This window comes from Mobula hypostoma, chromosome 23 (genome assembly GCF_963921235.1).
Source record: "Mobula hypostoma chromosome 23, sMobHyp1.1, whole genome shotgun sequence".
NCBI lineage: Eukaryota > Metazoa > Chordata > Chondrichthyes > Myliobatiformes > Myliobatidae > Mobula > Mobula hypostoma.
The window spans coordinates 16,616,836-16,635,725 of NC_086119.1; the positions used below are offsets into that span (position 1 = coordinate 16,616,836).

Sequence of the window (18,890 nt, forward strand, 5' to 3'; positions counted from 1 at the left end):
TAAAGTCACTTTGTAAGATTAAGGCAGGGCTTTCCAACCTGTGGTCCATGGACCCCTTGGTTAATGGTAGGGATCCATGGCATAAAAAGGGCTGGGAACCCCTGGAATAAGGCATTGCCCAATTTAATACAGACAATAAGGTATCTTTTCCCTCTTGGAGGATTGTAAGCCTTTGGAACTCTCTTCTTCAAAGGGCAGTGTAAGCAGAGTCTTTGAATAGTTTTATAGCAGAGGTAAATAGATATTTGTTAATTAAGAGAGTGAAAGGATCTGCAGCTCATCAAGAACAGGTAGCTGTATTTCCAATTAGATCAGCTTCAGTGACCTGCTCTTGCTTTTAATTCATTTGTGTGTGTTTAAGTACAATACAATATTTTGAGCATGTCCCTACACATTGTTGCTGCTTGGAGAAGAAAGGTTAAGTCTATTCATAAGCCTTTGAGAATCTGATAGCAGCTTCAGGTGATTCAGTACAAGATTCAAGATTCCTCAATGACATTTCTAGTACACAAGTGTACAGGAGAACAAAATAATTATTACTCCAGAACCGATGCAGCACAAAGAAAAAACATAATAAGATAAAGAACATAATAAAAAAGTTACAATCAATAAATAAGACAGTTTATATACATTGATTGTATGTACACAAAGTGATACTAAGTACAGGAGTGTCGTACATAAGGTGACTCTGACAGGAACTGATAAAGTAGTGGTGGGAGGGTGGATAAGTGTGTGTAGGTGTTGATCAGCCTTTTTGCATGGGGAAAGTAACTGCTTTTGAGTCTAGTGGTCTGGGCATCAAACGCTATGTAGCTTTCTCCTTGATGGGAGTGGAACAAATAGCCCATGAGCAAGGTGGGTGTGATCCTTCAAATTTCTGGCATAGGTCAGCAGAATGCAAAATGACAGGAAGTCCTTTCAAAAATTTTACACCTTCACAGGATGACCTTCAACATAAAGTGTCCTGATGTTCGGCAAAGGACATGCTCAGTTTTGCTGCTGGGGGATAGAACAGTTCAAACTCTCACTCTATGTGGCCTAGGGAGAAACTAGATTATTTGCACATAAAAATAACTTCCAACCAAGCTTGCAGAATGCTAGCGAATGTCAGCAAAAAATTTTAATCTGTAGGTCATGGGAAACAAAACAGTGAAAATTTCTATATTTTTAAAACATAATTAACATCCCATAGGTCAATAAGGGTCTCAAGTTTAAGTCACAGTTCAGACCTTGTGGAGTCTCCAAATTTATGTACATCAATAAATGTTCAGCTACAACCACAGGTGTGCAGAAGCAAATGGCACTGAATGATGGTTCAGCTCATGTGAAGAGACAAGAGGGACACGTAATTCACTTAAAGAAAGTTGCAATAGTAGAATAAGATAACAGCACATGCAAAACCCATCAACAGTCCAGAGGTCTGTATGTAGTAGTAATGGTTTTTCTTTTTTGTCATATATATCAAAAACTAGTAGTCTCAATAATGAAAAATAATTTGACAACATCACTTCAAGTCAGAAGAAAACAATTACAGAAATGATATTCAATACACCATAAAAGAGTTGTAAAGAAGCTCCCAAAAGTGGCATACTTAAGAATTTGAATCAAAAGCTATTAGGATAAAAGAAGACCGTGAACACGAAGCTCATGCCTACCTTGTTAAAGGAATATTGATTATACATTCAGTGGCCACTTTATTAGGTACACCTGCTCATTAACGCAAGCATCTAATCAGCCAATCACGTGGCAGCAACTCAATCCATAAAAGCATGCAGACATGATCAAGAGGTTCAGTTGTTGTCCAGAATGGGGAAGAAATGTGATCTAAGTGACTGTGACCATGGAATGATTGTTGGTGCCAGACCGGGTGGTTTGAGTATCTCAGAAACGGCTGATCTGGGATTTTCACACTCAACAATCTCAAGAGCAGGGGTTCCCACCTTTTTTGTGTGTCATGGACCAATACCATTAAACAAAGGGACTGTAGAACCCAGGTTGGGAACTAGAGTTTACAGAAAACGGTGCAAAAAATCAAAAAAAATCCTGCGAGCAGTAGTTCTGCGGTTGGGAGAGGTCAGAGGAGAATACCTAGACTGGTTGAAGCTGACAGGAAGGTGATTCAAATACCGTGCATTACAACACTGGTGTGTATAAGAGCATCTCTGAACACACAACACATTGAACCTTGAAGTGGATGGGTTACAGCAGAAGACCACAAGCATACACACGTTGGCCACTTTATTAGACACAGGAGGTATCTAAGTAAAGTGGCCACTGAGTGTATATTTGTTTGTATACCGTATAAGCTATTTGTTAATTCAGCAATGTAGTTATCGAATTTTGCACATTCTGTTCCTAGGATTTGAACCTAGACATTTCTATAGGGTCCATTATAATTCACCATTATCTAGATAAACGCAACAAGAAACAGGACGAATTGATAATCCTGTTTCTATAGTCTTGACTACCAGACAAAGCACTTGTAGCCACAAGAACTCAGTGACTTGTCAGCTGCAAGAAACAAACAGACTGCATTGTAGAATTTAAATTACAAAGCCTTGCAGTGCATTTTATTGACATTTCAGCCTCACAGGGACTGTATGGCACCTCACTCGTATGAAGCGTGGGAGGAGAGAACATGATTATTCATATGAATTTTTCATCACCATGCCCAAGTAAAGAATGCACACAGTCACAAACTGTATTTTTACTTGACAAATCCAAGAATATATGCATTATAATCACAAAAGCACGATGCTATATAACGCATCATCTTAGAAACTGGTGTTTGGAGCACTTCTGCTACTAGGTCATAATTTCTTCATACTTAGTGCCACAATATACTTGTAGATTTTCACAAGAATGCAAAGGCATTTTTTGTATGTTTCCCCCCCACTGTCAACAAGAAACTTTTCAAATTGTTCTGTGTGATCATGTCTCTCAGTAATCCCTTCCCACGTTTTGGGTTACTGGTCAGCCAGAGAATTTTATTTAATTCATTACTCTGTGGAGGGATTTGCTTTCCTAGGCAGACAGCCAGTTGTATCATTATTTCACTGAAGTCTGCTCTCTGAGCCCTCGCTTTTAAGTAGTTGACCAACAGGAAGTGCAGTACTATTGATTAATTAGTCAATGAAAAGCCCATTCTGAGGCCACTTTTATTTCATTAATTTCAGAAAAGCCTGTTTTCTATTTTAAACAGCTGCACCTGTACACTCCCAGACAGGTTACATGGCAGAAACAATTCAGAACTTGGGTAACTAGTACCACAAACCTAGGGTTTTCAAACTGGGGAGTGGATCTTTACCTGGAACATAACCAAATCAGAATCAGGCTTATTATCACTGACATGTCATTACATTTGTTGTTTTGCCACAGCAGTACAGTCCAATACAAAATGGTAAGTTACAATAAGAAACATTTTTTAAAAATAGAAAAGTAGTATGAAAAGATAGCAAAATAGCGAGGTAGTTTTCATGGGTTTACGGTCCATTTAGAAATCTGATGGCAGAAGGGAAGAAGTTGTTCATAATGAGTATGTGTGTACAGTAATAAGGAGAAGTCATTCCCGAGTGGTGATGGGCCACATTGATGTATACCGCTTTTTGGAGGCACCACCTTTTGAAGATGTCCTCGATGTTGAGGTGGCTCATGCCCAAGATGGACCTGGCTGCATTTACAACCCTCTGCAGCTTTGTCCGATCCTGGGCATCAGCACTTCCATACCAGACAGTGATGCAGCCAATTAGAGTGCTCTCCACCCTACATCTGCAGAAATTTGCTAGGGTCTTTGGTGACATTCCAAATCTCCTCCAACTCTGAATGAAATATAGCTGCTGGCATCCTTTCTTTGTAATTTCATCAACATATTGGGTCTCAGGTCTTCAGAGATGTTGAAGATCATCCAGGAACTTGAAACCGTTCATCCTTCCCACTAGTTGCATTTTTCCACTGCACTGAGTTAGAAGTTGGGCACAATTTTAAAAAATAAATAGTTTTTCTTCCATGTTTGTAATTAGAGGAAGCGGGCAGAAGAAACTAATGTCTCTTAAATGCAGTGCAGCCAGAAATGGGCGATGTTTTGCTACTCTTCACTGGAAGCTTTGTTAGTCTTGCAATAAAACTCTTAACACATTTTCCAAGCAACAGCTGACTATCCGATGGCTGCATATTGAATGAAAACATTGGCATTGTGAGCGCAACAGTTTTACTGTAATAAGCACATGCAACAAAGAGCCTGGAAAACTTCACCAGGATTTAATCCTTGGTAGTTATGATCTGGAAAATATTGCCTGAAAGCAACCTTTCCAAAAGACTTGAGTAAATACTTGGAAAACGGCAATAAATAGATGAAGGAGTAAAATTAGATGAAATTAGGACTTGTTAGAAAAGAACTACCCCTCTGTTTAACTATATCATAATATCATTTCATCAAAGGTAGTAGCCATTCAACCTGTCAAGTCTTTGGCTTTAGTAGAGCAATCCCACTCTCATACACCTTTCTCAGAGCTATACAATTAAGGCACTTGATGGTTCTCTTTTCATAGCCCCGACAAGCAATGTGCTTCAAAATCATAAATACTCTCTTTACCCAAGAAAGGATCTACTTCCCATGGAGAAAGACTCATTACATTGGTTTCAAGGATGGCAAGTTTGCTGTGTGAGGAAAGAATAAAGTTTGAAGTTCAGAATTCAAAGTAAAATTTATTATCAGAGTATATACATGTCACCACATATAACCGAGATTCTTTTTCCTGTCGGCATACTTAGCAAATCTATAGAACAGTAACTGTAAACAGGATCAATGAGCAACAAAGTGTGCAAATGCAAATAAATAGCAATAAATAATGCATATGAAGTAACATGAAATAACGAGATAAAGGCCATTGGTCAGGGGCACACCAGAAACAGAACGAGTTTAGTTATCCACTTTTGTTCAAGATCTTGACGGTTAAGGGGTGGTAACTGTTCTTGAATCTGGTGATGCGAGTCCTGAGGGTCTTGTACTTTCTGCCTGATGGCAGCAGCAAGAAAAGAGCATGGCCTGGGCGGTGAGGATCTTTGATGATGAATGCTGCTTTTCTATGGCAATGCTTCACAAGTAAAATGGAATAGTATTCTTTACGGATTATAAGGATGAGACAAGCTCTCATCAAAATTTACATAATTCTTAAAGGGGTGACAGACTTGATGTAGGGAAAATGTTAACCCTGACTGAAGATCGTATGACCCCGTGTACAGTTTGACAATACAGGGTAGGGAGAGATTGAGAAATACAGTATCTTTACTTATAGGGTGGAGAACCTTGGGAATTTTTATTTTACCCAGATGGTTGTGGAAGATTAGTAGCTGCCTCCATTCAAAAACAGATTGATAGATTTCTGAGCATTTAGAGAATACAGGGATATGGGGCTAATGCTAGAAAATGGCACTGAAAGATCATCTATGATCTTGATGAATAATAGAACAGGTTCTCAAAGGGCTGTATGACCTACTTCTGCTTCTATTTCTTAAGTTCATGTGTTCTCTCTCTATAAAATAATGTTATGCCTTAATCCCTCTTGCATCTTTTGGACAAAATTTTACATGTGACTCCACTCAGTAAACCATCTGCTAATGCGAACCAGCACATTTGCTCTATCTATTCAAGATATGGTCTTCTACAGCTCCATCAAACGTTCTCTGTATCTTCTCTCCCTCAAGGAGAACAAGCCACCGTTTCCCCTTCCCCCACCAGTGTCTCAGTCTAAGCTTAGAGCTGAAATCTATCATCACTGACACAATTTTAGTTAATCCTTTCTGTACCATTGCTATGACCTCTACATAGTTCTTAAAACATTAGGTAACCAAAACTGGTTGCTATACTTCACTGTTTTATACAGGTCCAACATACCTTCCCTGGATTTGTCCTCCATGCCTTTAATTAGGAGTCCATGGATTCTATTCATTTTCTTCACTACTGTTTCAACATGCCTGTCACTTTCGAAAATGAACACACATACAAACACCCAGGTCCCACTATGCCTGCACACTCTTTCGAATTGTGCCAGTCTATATTCTTATTCTTTCTGCTAAAGCATCCAGGTTCACACTTCTCTCTCTAAAATTTCATTTGTTACTTGTCTGCTCATTCTACTGGCCTGTGTCTTCTTGTAGTTCATTATCTTCTTTGCTTTTCACCACGACCTAAGTTTTAGTCATAAAAATGACTAAACTGAAGCAAATATAAGATGTAGACTGCATAAAAACACTAAAAACCACAAACTTCGTAGGTGTTTCTGATATGACAAGAATCCAGAACTATCTACTGACTTAAAAAGGTAACCTTACAAATAAATCACACCGTTATGCATTATATATAAAACCATTTAATGTAAATAGTACAAATGGGACTTCCAAAAATTCATAGAAACATTGGAGTGACTCTCAAATAAGCCCATGTCACTCTAAAATATCTGGGTGGATATATATGCATAAACTACCATGCTTTTTGAGGTTTATTTACTAATCAAGATTTCTTCTGTAAGAATGGTGTTTCTCAGACAAATACTAATCAACTACTGTAATTGTGAGGAGAGTTATCTCTCATTTAAAACATCTGCTTTCCAGTTACAGGAGATGGCAGCAGAACACTCATGGCCAGGTGGCCGGGAGGGAATAGCAAGTACCTAAAGCAAATGCTTCATTTCAACAACACATAGCTTTTTAATGCAGTTTGAATACTTGGGCCCCACATTGTAAACACTCAAGGGCAGCATCTATCCTCACGCAAAGGAATGTGGTGCTTGTACTTTCTGTCTCATTTATGCCTTCCAATGGAAGGGTAGGGATCCTTCCTTGGGGTGGGAAGCCAGTCACAGCACAGATGTCATTACGTTTACTGTGTTCTAAAACTGAAGGAATTATATAGCTACTGCTTTAAAGAGACAATGCGCAGGCACTTTATAAAATGGAAAGTAAACCTGTCGCCACCTCTGAACAGAGGCAATGCTAACACAAGCAATTCTGACTGATGGATAAATGTCACAAGTCTCCAGCAGAAATGGAATTCCAGTATGCACTAATTCATTACCTCTTGTCAATGCCTTACAAATCTTCTCTGATAAAGTCAAGTGACCAGAACACTGTACACTCTGCAAACCATTCGTGATCTTAGACTCACTTTGACCTCTTTGAAGTGATTAATTAAAAGCACACAAACTCTCAGATTTCTCCACCAAGTTAATTCCCTCTTGATAACTGCAGGTTACAGCATCACACTTTTAAGCAGTTCATTTGATAGCCAGAATTTTTTTTAAGCAAACACAATTTGCTTCACTACATGCTGAAAATATTAAAAACTTTAGTTATTTTATTTATAATACACACCATTTCATGCTGTAAATTTCTCAAAAATAAGTAGACAATGTTTAAGCATGCTTCATATAGGAACATCTTATCTATCTTCTGAACTGCTATCCCTGCAATCTGCAGCCTGTAATAATTAATCTCAAGGTAGTATAAAGTGTAATTTGATAATCAATTTACTTTCTGCAGAAAGGCTTAAATTCACATTAGATGCAATTGTGAAAATTGCATAAACTTTCTGTAATAATTCCACAAACTCCTTTAACGGTCACCAGGCATTATCCTTTTCATAAATATTGTACTTGAGCTTAAATTTTGACTTTTGTAACTACATGATTTAAAGTAAAATGATACTTCTTCCTGACCTTTCCTGCCAGTATCACACAAATGCTTCTAGTTTACCACTGACCACATCAAATAGCCAGCCGGCAGTGTGACCAGAACTGAACACAATACTCTAAGTGTGGTCTCACCAGAGATTTGTAGAATTGCAACATGACCTCTCTACTCTTGAACTCAATCCCCTATTAATGAAGCCTAGCATCCCATAGGCCTTCTTAACTGTGCAGCAACCTTGAGGGATGTATGGATTTGAACCCCAAGGTCCCTCTATTCATCCACACTCTTAGGTAACCTACTATTAACCCTACATTGCTCTATTTATACTCTATTCTTGGTTGGTGCAACTGTAACGAAACCCAGTTTCCCTCGGGATCAATAAAGTATGACTTTGACTATGACTATACTCAGCCTTCTGGTTTGTCCTTCCAAAATGCACCACCTCACACTTATCCAGACTGAACTCCATCTGCCACTTTTCTGCCCAACTCTGCCCAACTCTTACCTCCAATTTGGTAAGTTTCATATACGTTAATACTTCATTTTAAATCTGACGTCTAAACTGTATCCTGAATATTTTTCATTAAAGACTTGATTTAGTGCTTTATGAAGTCTCTCAAACCACTCTACACACAAAGTACCTTAAAGATTGTGATGTAGATTCCATGAACATCTATTTAAACAACTATAAATTGCAGCTGCGTAAATGAACCTACTGCAAAATTAATCCAAGAAATGCAGACAGTGGCCTATTCATGGGGCAGCTTTAGCACATTTACGATTTTCTGTAAACAGCAATAGACCACAGAATGCAGCTGAGAACACTGCAGCCATCTGTGCTAACAAAAAGCCCACTTTACAATTACTATGAAAATGATGCACTCTACTGGGCTGCTCCTGGAGCTGCAATGCATCATTCAAATAACAGAATGCTTTCAAGTCATAGTATCTTATCTCTATAATCGTACAATCTCTATCAAAAAAGAAATGCCAATGTCAAAAACTCAACTGAAGATCAAATAAGACATGATGCTACCAACACAAGAAACTGCAGATTCTGGAATATGGAGCAACATACAAAATGGTGTTTTGCTTGAACAAAAAAAAGATTTTGTGCGTTGATCAAGCTACCAAGTCTGCTTCAGCCCATAACAACTAATTGAGCAATGGAAATGCTGCTCAGTCCAATTTGGTAGTTTCAGTCTTCCCATTGTTTAACTCAAAGTAATTGTGGTTGCTCCTAGTCTAGACATTTGACGAGTCACCTCCAAAGGATTGCAGCAGTTCAGCATTCTGACTCACCATGTTCAGAGTCACTCAAACCAATCTACACTTAAAATACCTTAAAGTAAGATACTTTGTGTGTAGATTGGTTTGGCAGATTTCATAAAGCACTAAATTATTGCCAATCTCCAACTTCTCCAGAAACTTGAGATGGTCAATTATTACAAATATTGACATGACATCAAGATCCCAAAGTGAGTATATTTTTAAATTTAAAAAATAGCTTAATCATTATGTGCTTGTAATCCTTCAGTTAAGGCATACACAAAAATAAAATCAGAAGGGTAGTCAATCTGTGGAACTCATTGTCACAGACAGTCGTAAAGGCCAAATCATTGGGTATATTTAAAGTGGAGGACAACAGCTTCTTGATTAGTGAGGATGTCAAAGGTTACAGGGAGAAGGCAGGAGAGTGGGGTTGAGAGGGGAAATAAATGATCACAGTGGAATGGTGGAGTGGACTCACTGGGTCAAATGGCCTAATTTTGCTCCTGTGTCTTATGATCTAACTCAAAAAGCCAAAGAGTTGGAAAAGGTTATGGAAAAAAAACAAGAGAAATGAAATCAGAGAAATGCAGAAATGAGCTGTAAATGCTAAAACTGGGGCACTGATTAGCTGAGAAAAATAATAATTAGTAAAGGGCATGTCTATAATTAAAAGTTGAAATGGACAAACCAACAGCTCTGAAGTGTTCCAATCCTAGTGGTGACAGAGTGGCCACAACTATGAGGTTTTGCAAAACACTGTACAAAGTAAATTCTATTATCATAGTACATATACGTCAAGACATAACTCTGAGATTCTTTTATCTGTGGACATACTCAGCAAATCTACAGAAGAGAAACTATAACAGGATCAATGACAGATCAACCAGAGTACAGAAAACAACAAACTGTGCAAATGCAAACATAAATACATAGCAATAAAAAAAATGAGAACATGAGATTATTAGTTGTGGGAAACATCTGAATGATGGTGCAAGTGAGTGTTGTTACCCCTTTTTATTCAAAAGCCTGATCATTGAGGGATATAACTGTTTGTGACCCTGGTGGTATGAGTCCTGAGGCTCTTGTATCTTCTACCCGATGGCAGCAGAGATCCCCTGGGTGGCAGGGATCTCTGATGACGGAGACTGCTTCTTACAACAGCGTTTCATGTAGATTTCTTGCAAAAATGAAGGAATACGATACCTATCCAAATCATAATGGAGACTAGAAGGGATCGTACTCCAACTCTGTCCCCCTTCACCTTGATTGGAGAAGCAGACTGGATAGCAGAGAACTGCTATTGAAGTAACCTTGGAGAGTTGCTACAATGCAAATTGTCCTTACAGCAGTTGCATTTCAATGAGAGACATACACGCACTTTGATAACAAATTTATTTTGAACTTTGATCAGTTCACACAACTTTCAAGGGTAATTCATCTCATGTTCACAATATTTATTGCTTATTTAATCATTATTTTTTCTGTATTTGCACGATATGTTGTCTTTTGCACATTGATTATTTGTTCATCCTGTTAAGATATGGTCTTTCAATGATCCTATTGTGTTTCCTGTATTAGAACAAATCTCAGGGTTGTATGTGGTGACAGAAATGTACTTCGATAATAAATTTACTTTGAACTTTGATCACAGGAATTGAGTTGAAGGGCAATTTTCACATATGTGTGTACTTAAATGAGACACTATTTGCTTTGTTGCCGTGGAAACATATTGCAAGTAACAGGAATTAACAGCTGAATTCACTCACCTTATCTTTAGTCTTATCTTGTTTACAACTTCATCAATGTTGGCTAAAGACTAGGGGGAAGAGAGAAAGGATATTGAGAAAGTCGTCTGTGAAAGGCAATATTGAGTGAAGCAGTGACTCCTAGTGGATAGAATTAAATTAGTTCATTCAAGAACAGTCTAATTTATTTAATATCTGTTAGACATTCACTTAGAAGAATAATTGACCATAGAACATTACAGCATAGTACAGACTCACTGGCCCACAATGTTGGACTGAAGCTTTTTAAAAAACGTATTTCATAAACTCACACATCCTGATTAAGGGTCTTGGCCTGAAACATTAACTCTTTTTACCCCTCCATAGATGCTGCCTGATCTGCTGAGTTCTTCAGGCATTTTGTATCGTTAAAATGTATTTCAACTATGTTCAAATATTCAGACTAAAACAGACAATTTCTAGCATATACTATAAGTAACCTCTGCTTAGTTAAATGATAATGACACAACATGAAAGATACACAAATTTGTCAGATTCTTTAGCTTTAGGTTCTAGTTTCTTATAAATACTATGCATAAATATACTTTTACTACATATAAACACACACACACACACACACACACACACACACACTCACTCATTAGCAAATAGTATCATTTAAGAAGCAATTGGAACGGTACATGGAGGGGCAGAACTTGAAGGGATACGGGCCAAATGCAGGAAACTGGGACCAGCTGGGTGGGCACCTTGGTCAGTATGGTTTGGTTGTACCAAAGGGCCTGTATCCATGCTGTTACTCTGACTCCATGAAACATACTGGAGGAGACAGTGTCAACTTCATTTGCCTTCCGACCTAGTATGGCTCTGGCACCCAATTTTCTGTCCACCACAGTAAGGGTGTAAAAAGCCAAGTCTTTTCAAACTGAAGTTATAGCTACAAGCTGAAATATTCCACTAACTGTACTACTTAGAAATCACGGTTTCAATCAGTATGACCAATATTTGAATTAGTTCCCTCATATACTGTTACGTGAGCACGTGGCCAAGTGGTTAAGGCATTGGACTAGCTACCTGAAGGTCGTGAGTTCAAGCACCAGCCGAGGGAACTTAATCACACATTGCTCTGCGACGACACGAGTGCCAAGCTGTATGGGTCCTAATGCCCTTCCCTTGGACAACATTGGTGTCGTGGAGAGGGGAGACTTGCAGCATGGGCAAGTGCTGGTCTTCCATACAACCTTGCCCAGGCCTGCGCCCTGGAGAGTGAAGACTTTCCAGGCGCAGATCCATGGTCTCGCAAGACTAACAGATGCCTTTAGTTATATACTGTTACAAGAAAAAATTTGTGAACCCTTTGCAATTACCCACTTTTCTGCATTAATCACTCATAAAATGTGATCTGATCTTCATCTAAGTCACAATAACAGACAAACACAATCTGCCTAAACCAACAACACACAAACAATTGTACTTCTTGTCAATACTGAGTACACCAGCGGTCCCCAACCACCGGGCCGCAAAGCATGTGCTACCGGGCCGCGAAGAAACGATATGATTTGGCGATATGAGTGAGCTGCATCTTTCCTCATTCCCTGTCACCCACCATTGAGCTTGAACGCACACGAGGTCATTACCCGTGCGTCATCCATGTCGGCGCGGGAAGGAGATCAACTCCTCGAGCTTGCAAATGACGGCGGGCTGAAAAGTATGTTTGATATAACATCTCTGCTGGCATTCTGGATCAAAGTCAAGGCTAAATATCCTGAGATAGCCACAAAAGCACTGAAAACGTTGCTTCCATTTCCAACATATCTCTGCAATGAATGCAACGAAAACTAAATTGCGGAATAGACTGGACACAAGGAACCCCCTTCGAGTATTGCTGTCTCCCATCACCCCTCGATAGGACCGTCTTGTTGCAGGAAAACAAGCCAGGGCTCCCACTGATTCAGCAATATTGGTGTGTTGCAATGATTTTATATTGTCATACGGGGAAAATATGCGGTGTGTTTAATATTCAAAAGTTACTTAAAATGTTATGATGCTATTGACTTACTTATATAACCATATAACAATTACAGCACAGAGACAAGCGATCTCGGCCCTTCTAGTTCGTGCCGATCGGTACTCTCACCTAATCCCACCGACCTGCACTCAGCCCATAACCCTCCATTCCTTTCCTGTCCATATACCTATAGAGTTTTTCTTTAAATGATAATATCAAACCTGCCTCTACCACTTCTACTGGAAGTTCGTTCAACACTTACTTCAAGCTCCCCTGTCCTCCCCTGATAATTGACTTATCACTATATTCATGCGAGGAAAATATGCGCTGTGAGTTTAATATTAAATTCGTCAGATAAACCCTTTTAGAAACGAAACTGAGTGTATTAGCCACTTATCACCGATAATCCGGTCGTGATTAACACCCCCCCCACCCCGATCAGAATCGTCAAAAACTATTTGTAAATCCGCACGTCCACGCAAGCGCACTGGTGCCCGCGCAAGGCTTCATGGTCATTGTAGTCTTTCTTAGGGTAAACATCGTATTTGACTGCTACTCTTGTCCGTTGGCAATCCTACCCCGCCACCACCCTCCCCCCTCCCCCCGGGGGTCAGCCGGTCCGCAAGAATATTGTCAACATGAAACCGGTCCGCAATGCAAAAAAGGTTGGGGACCCCTGGAGTATACCATTTAAACAATCAGTCTAGGTTCAAGAAAAAAGTACTTGAACCTCTGGGGAAATGCCTTCTACAAAAAGCTATTTGTAGTTAGGTGCTCCCATCAATGACGTGAGATTGGAGGTGGTGGGTTGTAAAGGTGCCCTGTCCTATATTAAAAAAAGACACAAAGTCAGGTTACTGACAGAGCCTGTTCTTCTCAAAAAAAAATCTGTTAACGTACACCGTGCATTGATCAAAACAACTTTCAGGGGACCTTAGAAGAGTTGTAGAGATGCATGAAGCTGGAAAAGGCTACAAAAGCATTTCTAAAGACCCGACTGTTCATCAGTCCACAGTAAGAGAAATTCTCTTGAAGTGGAGGTAATTCAGTACTGTTGCTACTCTCCCTCGGAGTGGGTTTCCTGCAAAGATCACACCAAGAGCACTACGTGCAATGCTGAAGGAGGTGAAAATTAATCCAAGGGTAACAGCAAAGGAAACAAGAGAAAATCTGCAGGTGCTGGATATCCAAGCAAGACACACAAAACGCTGGAGGAACTCAGCAGGCCAAGCAGCAGCTATGGAAAAGAGTATAGTCTACGTTTTGGGCTGAGACCCTTCATTGGGATGGGGGAAGAAATGAGGAGTCAGAGTAAGAAGGTGGGGGGAGGGGAGGAAGAACCACAAGGTGACAGGTGAAACTGGGAGGAGTGAAGCAAAGAGCTGGGAAGTTGATTGGTGAAAGAGATACAGGGCTGAAGAAGGGGGAGTCTGATAGGAGAGGACAGAAGGCCATGGAAGAGAAAAACAGCAGGAGGAGCATCAGAGGAAAGTAATAGGCATGTAAGGAGATAAAGTGAGAGAGGGAAATGGGAATGGTGAGGGTCGGAGGGCATTACTGGAAGTTCGAGAAATCGATATTAATGCCATCAGGTTGAAGGCTACCCAGACCGAATATGAGGATGCGGAGGTTGGTGGGGTGGTAGGCGAGGACAAGAGGAACTCTATCCCAGGTGGGGTGGCAGGAAGATGGGGTGAGGGCAGACGTGCATGAAATAGAAGAGACATGCTTGAGGGCAGCGTTGATGGTGGAGAAAGGGAAGCCCCTTTCTTTGAAGGAGGAGGACACCTCCTTAGTTCTGGAATGAAAAGCCTCATCCTGAGAGCAGATGTGGTGGAGACAGAGGAATTCAGAGAAAGGTATGGTGTTTTTACAAGTAACAGGGCAGAAAGAGGTATAGTCCAGGTAACTGTGAGAGTCAGCGGGTTTATAGTAGACATCAGTAGATACATTGTCTCCAGAGATAGAGACAGAGAGATCGTGAAAGGAGAGTGAGGTGCCAGAAATGGACCAGGTATACATGAGGGCAGGTGGTAGTTGAAGGCAAAGTTGATGAAGTCAACAAACTCCACATGGGTGCAGGAAGCAGCACCACTGCAGTCAATGATGTAGCGCAAGAAAAATTGGGGAGTGATACCATTATAGGCTTGGAACATAGACTGCTCCATATAGCCGACAAACAGGCAAGCATAGCTGGGACCTATGCAAGTGCCTCTGGCTATACCTTTTGTTTGAAGGAAGTAGAACAGGCCAAAGGAGAAATTATTAAGAGTGAGGACAACTTCCGCCAGACGGAGGAGAGTGGTGGTGGAGGGGAACTGGTTGGGTCTGCTGTCCTGAAAGAAGCCTTCCTGGTGGGGCACTGGACATCAATAGTGAAAATATGATGATCGGGGCCAGGGAATGCGAAATCATTGAAAAGATCAAGAGCTTGTAAAGTTTCACAGATATATATAGGAAGGGACTGAACCTGGGGGATAAAACTGAGTCAAGGTATGCAGATACATGTTGAGTGGGGCAGGAAAAAGCAGAAACAATGGATCTACCTGGGCGGAGAGGTCTGTGGATTTTGGGCAGGAGGTAAAAAACGGGAGGTGCGGGGTGAGAGAACTATGAGGTTGTTGGCAGTGGATGGGAGACCCCAGAGCTAATAAGGTTGGAGACAATGGCCTGATGCTCCTTAGTGGGGTCCTGTTTGAAGGGTAAGTAAGATGAGGTGTCTGACAGTTGTCACCGGGCCTCAGCAAGGTAAACATTCCCCCCCCCCCGCCCATCTACAGGTTTAGATGGTGAGGTTAGGATAAGTGCGAACCCACCTTTTTCGATATCTACAAATCAGAGACTTTCTGCGATCTCAATTATATACATTTCCTAAAAGTCCCGATAAGAACTTATTAGATGTAATTTCTAATTTGAAACCTTTTCATAATGGTTCAATATTCAATATTTATGCCACATTGCTGGGAATGAGAAATGCTCCTTTAGACAAAATTAAGAATCCCTGGGAACAAGATTTACAGACACTAATTTCTGAGGAAACTTGGAATGAAATTTTTTAATTGGTTAATACTTCATCGTTATGTGCCCGCCATTCCCTCCTACAATTTAAAGTGGTCCATTGGGCCCACATGACTAAAGATAAGCTATCTCGTTTTTATTCGGATATATCTCCCTATTGTGATAGATGTAACAATGGAGAAGCTTCACTAATTCATATGTTTTGGACATGCCCAAGTCTTGAAAAATACTGGAAGGAAGTATTCCAAACTTTCTCTGTACTTTTCAAAGTAAATTTTAAGCCTAACCCTTTGACTGCCTTATTCGGTATTGTTGGAGGAAAAGATATTATTTTGGCAGCTCTCTTCAGGTCATGTCACAGCATCTCAATTGGGTTAAGGTCTGAACGCTGACTTGACCATTCCAAAACACTTTTTTCTTTTTAAAACATTCTGTGGTTGATTTGTTCATGTGATTTGGATCATTGTCTTGTATCATTCAGCTTCTATTAAGCTTCAGATGACAGGCTGCTACCCTGACATTCTCCTGTAAAATACGTTGATGAATTGAAACAGTTTTGTGTGGAGGTATGGTCTAAAATTCATCCTCACCATTGTGCCTGTCTGATCAGCAGCTGCAAGAAAAGTCTGGTGGAGATTACTGCTGCTAAAAGAGGTTCTACCAGTTATTAAATACAAGGGTTCACATACTTTTTCCAGCCTGGAATGTGAACGATTAAACAAAGTGTTCAATAAAGATATGAAAAGTACAATTGTTTGTGTGTTATTAGTTTGGGCAGATTGTGTTTGTCTATTATTGTGACTTAGAAACATAGAACACCTACAGCACAATACAGGCCCTTTGGCCCACAATGCTATGCTGAACATGTACTTTCTTTAGAAATTACCTCGGGTTACCCATAGCCCTCTATTTTTCTAAGCTCCATGTATCTGTCCAGGAGTCTTTTAAAAGACCCTATTGTATCCGCCTCCACCACCATCGCTGACAGCCCATTCCACGCACTCACCACTCTCTGCATAAAAAACTTACCCCAGAAATCTCCCCTGTACCTACTTCCAAGCACCTTAAAACTGTGCCCTCTCATGTTAGCCATTTCAGCCCTGGGAAAAAGCCTCTGACTATCCACACAATCAATGCCTCTCATCATCTTATATGAAGATGAAGATGACTTAGATGCAGACAGAACATATTTTATGAGTAATTAATACAGCAAACCAGGTAATTGCAAAGGGTTCACAAACTTTTTCTTGCAACTGTAGATACAGCAACCATGTCACAAGTTTCCACACACAGGTGCTGATACGTGGCAAGTAACATCAAGGATCAACTTTATTCACCGTATATATTTACATGGATTAGGGATTTCCAGTGGTATGTTGATCAGAGTGTGATATGCAACAAAAAAATCATAAAGAATTATATAAAAGTAATGTACAGATATGGAATAAAATGTGCATAAATACCAGCATTTATTTACAATGTAAACAGCTTTATAAAAGGTGGTTTAAGTGTTTACAGTGCAGTAATGGGGATTAATGCCTGTTTCGCTGCCGCTGCTACTGTGCAATCGAGAATCTCCGGAGGGGAAGACCCCAAATCTTCAGCTTTGCCTATTGCCTGTTGCCTGTTGCCGGGGCCGGGGTCGAAGCGCTCGGCAGAGATTGTGCTCGGTGTCAGAGGGCTGGTCAGAGGCTCGAAGTTTTCAGACGGACTCAGAGTCGGACTGTGGTCGGGTGCTTCCAGCGTGCTGCATCGGCAAGTTTGCGGCGCTGGAGGTTCACGGCAGGAAGAGTTTTTTTTCCTTCCTTCTACTGTCTGCGTGAGATGATGGGACTTTCGAGAGACTTTGAGACTTTTTTTTACCGTGCCCATGGTCCGTTCTTCATCAAATTACGGTATTGCTTTGCACTGTTGTATCTATATGTTATAATTATGTGGTTTTTGTCAGTTTTTCAGTCGGTTTGTCTTGTGTTTCTGTGATACCATTCTGGAGGAACATTGTATCATTTCTTAATGCATGCATTACTAAACGACAATAAAAGAGGATTGCATGTCCTCATAATCTAATCTAATAGATAGATGGGGTAGGGGTTAACTGGAATCATTGTCACATTAACTGTTGTGGAAAGAAATTTTTAAGATGACATTAATTTTTATGCCACTGAAGTGTTGACACCTCCAACAGGATAGTGTCTAACCACTAATCCTTGACATTGAATGGTACTACCATCACCAAGACCCTAGCCACCAATATCTAGGGGGTTGCAATAGATCAGAAATTCAAATGGACCAGCTACATAAATACAAACAAGAGAAAATCTGCAGATGCTGGAAATCCAAGCAACACACACAAAATACTGGGGGAACTCAGCAGGCCAGGCAGCATCTATGGAAAACAGTACAGTCGACTTTCAGGCTGAGACTCTTCAGCACGACTACATAAATACTACGGCTACAAGTGCAGGTCAGAGGCTGTGTATCCTGCAGGAGTAACTCATTTCCTGCAACCTCCAAAGCCTTTCACCATTTACAAGTCAAGTTCATGACCATATTCTGGACTAAACAACCCGCCTCAACAATCCTAACCATTGATACCTTCCACCATCAGTGCGTAATGACTGTTGTGTATACTTTTTACAAAGTTCACCACTCTGACTACGCCAACAGCACCACCCAAATTTACTCACATCTCCTCAAAGTTACACATCATCCAGACTGGGAAATGTGTCACCAGTCATAGGATCTAAATCCTGGAACTCCTTCCTCAACAACACTAAGAATATTTTCACCAAAAGAGCTTCAGCAATCATAGAAAACAGCTCACTATGACCTTCCTGGGGGCAATTCAGGATTTAAAATTAATTCTGGCCATGAGGTGAAAAATTATTTTTTTTTAAAAAAAAGGATTTTGCAATAAATTTAGAGATTACGCAATTGTCATTCTGAAAGGAATTAATTTCTGCAAGATTTAATTGATGGTAGACATCACCCAAGACTGAAAGAAACCTTCAAAAAAAAATTTATAAGAATCTGGTCAGTTTATTCAATACTACATCCTACTTATTTTAAAACACAGTGGAATTACCCTTTCTCTCGTCTAGATAGTTTTTCTATATACGAGGTGAGTTCCCTAACTAAAATGGAGATGGAAGAAAGGCTGAAGA

General features: G+C 40.1%; 1 protein-coding gene across 2 annotated transcripts in view; it reads right to left on the minus strand.

Moving 5' to 3' along the window:
- Positions 1-18,890, minus strand: part of vps53 (VPS53 subunit of GARP complex) — a 272,128-nt gene that overhangs the window by 244,476 nt on the left and 8,762 nt on the right. For both annotated transcript variants that reach the window (XM_063031948.1, XM_063031949.1), the window contains exon 3: positions 10,725-10,774. In XM_063031948.1, coding sequence (XP_062888018.1) covers positions 10,725-10,774 — 50 coding nt within the window. The remainder of the gene's footprint in view (positions 1-10,724; positions 10,775-18,890) is intronic.